We start from the raw sequence: 8,217 nt of genomic DNA on the forward strand, positions 1-8,217 counted from the left end.
CCTGCACATCTGAGGCGACGACGTATGGTTTGTGAAGATATTCGCCGAAGGCCAGGGATGCTTTTTGCAGTCACTGTTGCTGGCTGGAATCGATTTCGTAGGTGTGTTGTTCGAATTCTGTTGTCTTGTCGATTATTGGTTACACGTGGCCTGCCACTCCGAGGATGGTCTCTGACTGCATTCGTCTGTTGCCATAAACACCAAATGTTGTTTCTGTGGACGTTAAATTGTCTTGCAACATCACGTTGACTCGATCCTGCTTCAAGCATACCAATGGCTCGCAGACGCTCATTTTCGGACAGGCGTGGCATTACGTAATGTTGAATAATTGCGTAATTTTGTTGTTTTTCTGAGTGGTTGTTGTCAGCACGATGCTAAACAATGCATAAGGAATCCTGTTAACGCACATGTTTTTATACCCATTCTTGGGTAGTGAAATGCATGGGGCTTGCATAAAGGTCAACTTTTGCATGGAATGCATGCTTTTCTGAAGCAGTTGCATTTTTGTGACTTGATTCCATACATGTACTACAATATTGAAAACCAAACTTTTACTTGTTTGAAAAATAACACTAAAATATTGGAGTCATAGGAACTTTTGTTGTTGAGTATATTATATCTCCTTCCCATTATAATATACCCCTGGACCCATATATCATTCATCTAAAGCATAACACAATAATATAGTATCTGTTACTTCACCATAACACAATGTAGTATCAATAGCTTAATGCAGTAATGTATTTCTTACTATTGCATAGCACAATAATGCATCTGTTACTGTAACATTTCACAATAATGGATCTGTTACTATAACAACACAATAATGTAGTATCTGTTACTATTGCATAACACAATAATGTAGTATATGTTACAATAACATAACAATAATACATCTGTTACTGTAACATGTTACAATAACGCATTGTTACTATAGCATCACAGTAATGTAGTATCTGTTACTATTACATAACACAATGTAAAATCTGTTATGTTACCTTAACACAATAATGTATCTCTTACTATTGCATAACACAATAATGTAGTATCTGTTACTGTTGCATAACACAATAATGCATGTTACTATAACATAAAAATAATGCAGTATCTGTTACTATAGCATACACAATGTAGTATCTGTTACTATAACATAACAGTAATGCAGTATATGTTACTATTGCATAACACAATGTTGTAGTATCTGTTACTTTTGCATAACACAATGCATATATTACTGTAACAACACAATAATGTATCTGTTACTATAGCATAACAATAATGTATTTTCTGTTACTACAGCATGACAATAGAGCTTCTGTTATAATAACATAACACAATAATGTCGTATCTGTTACTATAGAATAACAATGTAGTATTTGTTACTTCGCACAACACAATACCATGGCAGTACACAATGTATGTGGTATCTGTCCCAGCATACAATGACTGGATCTGACAGCACCATGATGATCCAGTGTAGTATGTCTCCATTCTGTTCTGATAAGTACAGTGGCCTGTCACCATCACAGCTTCATTTGGAGTCAAATAACACAAACTCTAAAAATAGTCATCCAATCACATTTTGTCATGGAAACAAGCACCAATATCAGCAGTATTCAACGTGCCTTCTCAAATACAACTGTGGACTTCCCTCCCCTGCCTTAATACTCAGAAAAAAATATCTTTACCAGCAGAGAGTGAATACATAACAGTTTTCTCTTTCAGTTAAAGAAACTGTAGTCTGTGATTTCGAATGAGAATCTTTTGCCAAACTCACGTCAAGAAGAGACATTTTGAGTGGTGGTTGATTTCATGTTCTGTGTTAGGTTAGTGGTAGTTGGGATTGAGATAGTGACGTCACTTCTGAAAATATGTTCTGGTGGCAAATCAGTCCAGGGTATATATCGGCATATCTCTGGAAGAAAAGCATCAGTTGATTCACTTTCCTGCTGTGCCTTGCCAAGTTATATGTTCAGGATAGAATTAGAAGTATTGATTTTGTAGTCATCATAGAGAACATTGTTTGACGGGGTGGGTGGGTAGCCTTGTGCTAGACACATGGGCTGCTGGTTATGCTGTGAGTCCTGGGTTTGATTCCCCACATGGTTATATGACACCTGATGATGTCTTTGTCCCAACCCAGATAATAGTGGTCTAATGATACCATGGAATCACTATTACATCCAGTCTGTCACATGTCCAAGAACAGTTATGTTAGATATATTACTATTTGACTGTCAGCTAGAAATGTATATGACTCTGACTTGACCAGCCCTGACCTTGCCCTTGCAGGTACTGATGCAGTCGTCCTCCCTGGTCGACCTGGCATCTACACACAGCAACAGGCACAGGCCCTGCAGGTATGTGGAGCAGCAAATCCCAGTCTGTTCCTTCTGGCACTGCTGTGTACAGGCAGAGGATTTACCATAGGCCAATATGAGTCTTAATATTTGCCATCAGTAGCCTGGTTTCAGTGGAGGTTCTGAAATGAATTGATTGTTATGTTTTGATGCTAATGTCATATCAGAGAATCAGCTGGAAAAGAATTGTTGATACACCTCTGATGTTTCAGTTGGTAGAGAAATGTTGATATATGTACGTGTGATGTTTCAGTTGGTAGAGAAATGTTGATATCTACATGTGATGTTTCAGTTTGTAGAGAAATGTTGATATATGTATGTGTGATGTTTCAGTTGGTGGAGAAATGTTGATATGTCCGTGTGATGTTTCAGTTGGTAGAGAAATGTTGATATATGTATGTGTGATGTTTCAGTTGGTAGAGAAATGTTGATACATGTATGTGTGATGTTTCAGTTGGTAGAGAAATGTTGATATATGAACGTTTGATGTTTCAGCTGATAGAGCTGACTCCAGGCTCGAATGTCTATGTTAGTCACGTCCAGATGACAATAGCAGAAAGGAAGGTGAAGGTTGAGGTCCGGTATGGTCAGCCTTTCCGTAATGCCTGTCCGTCTGCACGCTACCTGCTGGGCTTGTTCTACACCCGGCAAGAGCTGGCCAACAGCTCCCTGTCCGACACTCAGTACAGTAAATTCCGCGGGCTGGATAAAACAGTGATTGATGCCATCACAGGTGGGGATTTTCACTGCTGGTTAAGCTTTGATGTTCTGCTGCACGTGTCTGTTACTTCTGAAGGATTGGATTGTAAACAATTTTTACAAATGAGTCACCCTTAATTTACAAAGAAAACAGAGAAAAGAATTGCTATATTTGATTAAAATATTCTTCTCAACATCTTTTAGTTTTATAACAAATCAATCCTGACAGCAGCATTTTTATCATCCTGCTTCTCAGCCTAGTGACGAGAAAAATCTCCCTAGAAATTAAATTAAGTCGTCCCTAGATTCAACACTCTCACCCACATTTATATTCTTGTTTTGTTGGCTCACAACTTTCACACACTCTCTAATTAGATGTGTGATAATGATTACAATGAATGACCCATTTCTATCTTGTTCTTTTCTAATATTGCTTTGATATTGACAAATTGTGGGTCTCCTTAGCCATGTGACTTTGGTTGAAATTTGCCTCTGTTCACCCAGCAGTGAATGGGTACGCGGTAGGATGAGAAGGTAATCTGGCTGGTCCCCTTCCAGCAACTCACAGGCAGCTTGGGTTGTGTACTCCCCATGTAAATGGTGTGCAACTCACAGGCAGCTTGGGTTGTGTACTCCCCATGTTAATGGTGTGCAACTCACAGGCAGCTTGGGTTGTATACCTCCCATGTTAATGGTGTGCAACTCACAGGCAGCTTGGGTTGTGTACTCCCCATGTTAATGGTGTGCAACTCACAGGCAGCTTGGGTTGTGATAAAAATGGAGCGCTTTGGGAATGCTTTATGGCATGGATTTGTCGCATTATAAATATGCACATTTCTTTCTGTGACATTTCACAGAGCATCTCTTCTGTGAGGTCAACTACATTTTATTATTTAATTGTATCCATGGCAAGTTCATGATTTGTAATTATGTTATTATGTGTGAAGGAAGGTTCTTCTTTGTTGCAGGCTTTTGTTTAAGTAGAAGTGAATGTCCCAAGGCTGAAATACGTGGAGTTTTAACACGGTCAATAACTAGTGCTCGATGTCAACTCAAACAAAAACTGATTGCAAGTTTGAAGAAGGACTCTTCTGTAGAGGCGGCCTGGACATTCTGAAGGTATTTTGTACATGCATTGGTACATACACTTAGACTGGTAAATATATGGGTACACCTACTGGTACATGCATTGGTACATACACTTAGTTTGGTAATTATATGGGTACACCTACTGGTACATGCATTGGTACACACACTGGTACTTAGATTGGTAATTATATGGGTACACCCACTGGTACTTGCATGGTATACACACTGGTACTTAGATTGGTAATTATATGGGTACACCCACTGGTACATGCATTGGTACATACACTGGTGCTTAGATTGGTAATAATATGGGTACACCCACTGGTACATGCATTGGTACATACACTTAGATTGGTAATGATATGGGTACACCTACTGGTACATGCAATGGTACATACACTGGTGCTTAGATTGGTAATTATATGGGTACACCCACTGGTACATGCATTGGTACATACACTTAGATTGGTAATGATATGGGTACACCTACTGGTACATGCAATGGTACATACACTGGTGCTTAGATTGGTAATTTTATGGGTACACCCACTGGTACATGCATTGGTACATACACTTAGATTGGTAATGATATGGGTACACCTACTGGTACATGCAATGGTACATACACTGGTGCTTAGATTGGTAATTATATGGGTACACCCACTGGTACATGCATTGGTACATACACTTAGATTGGTAATGATATGGGTACACCTACTGGTACATGCAATGGTACACCCACTGGTGCTCAGATTGGTAATTATATGGGTACACCTACTGGTACATGCATGGTATACACACTGGTACTTAGATTGGTAATTATATGGGTACACCCACTGGTACATGCATTGGTACATACACTGGTGCTTAGATTGGTAATGATATGGGTACACCTATTGGTACATGCAATGGTACACCCACTGGTGCTTAGATTGGTAATTATATGGGTACACCTACTGGTACATGCATGGTATACACACTGGTACTTAGATTGGTAATTATATGGGTACACCTACTGGTACATGCATGGTATACACACTGGTACTTAGATTGGTAATTATATGGGTACACCTACTGGTACATGCATGGTATACACACTGGTACTTAGATTGGTAATTATATGGGTACACCTACTGGTACATGCAATGGTACACACACTGGTACTTAGATTGGTAATTATATGGGTACACCTACTGGTACATGCAATGGTACACACACTGGTGATTAGATTGGTAATTTTATGGGTACACCTACTGGTACATGCATTAGTACATACACTTAGATTGGTAATAATATGGGTACACCTACTGGTACATGCATGGTATACACACTGGTACTTAGATTGGTAATTATATGGGTACACCTACTGGTACATGCATTGGTACACACACTAGTGCTTAGATTGGTAATTATATGGGTACACCCACTGGTACATGCATGGTATACACACTGGTACTTAGATTGGTAATTATATAGGTACACCCACTGGTACATGCATGTTATACACACTGGTACATCCATGGTACATACATGGTACGCACACTGGTACTTTGATTGGTAATTATATGGGTACACACACTGGTTCAAGCATGGTACATACACTGTTATAACATTGGTACATATGTAGGTACATACATGGGTACACACTCTGGTTCAAGCATGGTACATACACTGTTATAACATTGGTACATATGTAGGTACATACATGGGTACACACACTGGTTCAAGCATGGTACATACACTGTTATAACATTGGTACATATGTAGGTACATACATGGGTACACACACTGGTTCAAGCATGGTACATGCACTGTTATAACATTGGTACATATGTAGGTACATACATGGGTACACACTCTGGTTCAAGCATGGTACATACACTGTTATAACATTGGTACATATGTAGGTACATACATGGGTACACACTCTGGTTCATACAGGAAGGCACATGCGTTAATGTACAAACCTGGGGGAATACATGAAGGTTCATCATGTGAAGGTTCCTGGTTAAAATTGATATTCAGCAACCGATGCTTGTTGTAAGTGGCGACTATGCTTTTCGTAAAAGGCAGTTAAAGGGATCGGGTGGTCAGGCTCACTAAGTAGGTTGATGAATGTCATTGTATCCTAATTGTGTAGATTGATGCTCATTATGTCAATCACTGGATTGTCTGCTCCAGACATGAGTATATATATTTCTGAGTGCGGTGTTAAACAACAAACAAACGTGACGGTACATACTTGGTTACAAACATGAGGGTATATTAGGTTTAGAATATGTGTAAATATTTATGTGTATATAAGTCATATTTATTGTGTTAATTGATATAAATGTACTAACTGATTTCAGATTGAATGTCAATAAATAAGATAAAATGAAATAACAAACATCTTTATTTTATTTATTTATTAATTCATTTATATCAGTACGGGATGATTGGGACACCAAGACGAGATGCCTGGGAACCGATCCCACGTAAACAGTCAGGCTACCTTACCCTACCCCAGCAGACCCACTGCAAGTACCATTCAGGATAGAGAACTAGTACAATTCCAGAATTGCAACTTTGTTCTTACTTCATTTCCATGTGTTTTGAGGTTTTCGTTACTGAAGCAAGCTCTAGATGACTGTTACTAAGTTGGAAGCATGTTTGGTAATAATGTTTTTCTGTGAAAGTTTGTCACCATGTCATTATTGCAGCAACCCATCTGTGACACCGACTTCAACTGACAATGTTTCTGTTTCAGGATTCTGTCTCATGTTCAGGCACCAGTCAATGGAGGATGTGAAGAATGCTTTGCGATCGTCCATTACATCATCTTTGCATTCAATCAGAGGAAGAGGAATGGATTTGTTCCTTTGTGGACCATCACAGCAAAACAACGTACTTCATCGTGGACCATCACAGCAAACACTGTGCTTCATCATTGACCATCACAGCAAACACCGTACTTCATCATGGACCATCACAGCAAACACTGTACTTAATCATGGACCATCACAGCAAACACTGTACTTCATCAAGGACCATCACAGCAAACACTGTACTTCATCATGGACCATCACAGCAAACACTGTACTTCATCGTGGACCATCACAGCAAACACTGTACTTCATCATGGACCATCACAGCAAACACTGTACTTCATCATGGACCATCACAGCAAACACTGTACTTCATCATGGACCATCACAGCAAACACTGTACTTCATCGTGGACCATCACAGCAAACACTGTACTTCATCATGGACCATCACAGCAAACACTGTACTTCATCATGGACCATCACAGCAAACACTGTACTTCATCATGGACCATCACAGCAAACACTGTACTTCATCGTGAACCATCACAGCAAACACTGTACTTCATCAAGGACCATCACAGCAAACACTGTACTTCATCATGGACCATCACAGCAAACATTGTGGTCCATCACAGCAAAACAATGTGCCCTATCGTGGTCCATCACAGTAGAAAAAATATGTGCCCCACTGTGGACCATCACAGCAAAACAATGTGCCCCACTGTGGACCATCACAGCAAAACAATGTGCCCCACTGGGGACCATCACAGCAAAACAATGTGCCCCACTGTGGACCATCACAGCAAAACAATGTGCCCCACTGTGGACCATCACAGCAAAACAATGTGCCCCACTGTGGACCATCACAGCAAGACAATGTGCCCCACTGTGGACCATCACAGCAAAACAATGTGCCCCACTGTGGACCATCACAGCAAAACAATGTGCCCCACTGTGGACCATCACAGCAAAACAATGTGCCCCACTGGGGACCATCACAGCAAAACAATGTACCCCATTGTGGACCATCCTGTATATCTCCAGGGCTCTCATTTCAATAAACCTATGCTAATTCCTGGATTTGTTCACATGGTTCTCACAATCACAAATTATTCTCCCTTCATTTTCGTTTACATTTACTGACCAGTCAAACATCGAGATAAGGAAAGAGAAAATGATAAAGGAGGTTGACATGAAGACATCTCTTCGATCCAAAAGATTTTTTAAGGCTTTCTTTTGCACGTCAGTCATTTTTTCAAT

The 8,217-nt window shown here is 39.8% G+C and overlaps 1 protein-coding gene across 4 annotated transcripts in view; it reads left to right on the top strand.

The window, feature by feature from the left end:
- LOC124111699 (zinc finger protein 37-like) overlaps positions 1-7,963 on the top strand; it is a 31,106-nt gene extending 23,143 nt beyond the window's left edge. The window contains exons 5-9 of one of the 4 annotated variants that reach the window (XR_006857527.2): positions 2,293-2,360; positions 2,856-3,093; positions 4,028-4,178; positions 6,577-6,667; positions 6,898-7,963. Coding sequence is in view for 3 of the 4 variants with exons in the window: in XM_046471472.2 (XP_046327428.2) it covers positions 2,293-2,360; positions 2,856-3,093; positions 4,028-4,176 (455 nt within the window). In the remaining variant the exon portion in view is untranslated. Of the gene's footprint in view, positions 1-2,292; positions 2,361-2,855; positions 3,094-4,027 lie in introns of all 4 variants that reach the window. The other 3 variants (XM_046471472.2, XM_046471471.2, XM_046471470.2) reach the window with 3 other exon arrangements.
- Positions 7,964-8,217: the final 254 nt, after the last annotated feature.

Source organism: Haliotis rufescens, unplaced genomic scaffold (genome assembly GCF_023055435.1).
Source record: "Haliotis rufescens isolate VD_foot unplaced genomic scaffold, xgHalRufe1.0.p SCAF_12, whole genome shotgun sequence".
NCBI lineage: Eukaryota > Metazoa > Mollusca > Gastropoda > Lepetellida > Haliotidae > Haliotis > Haliotis rufescens.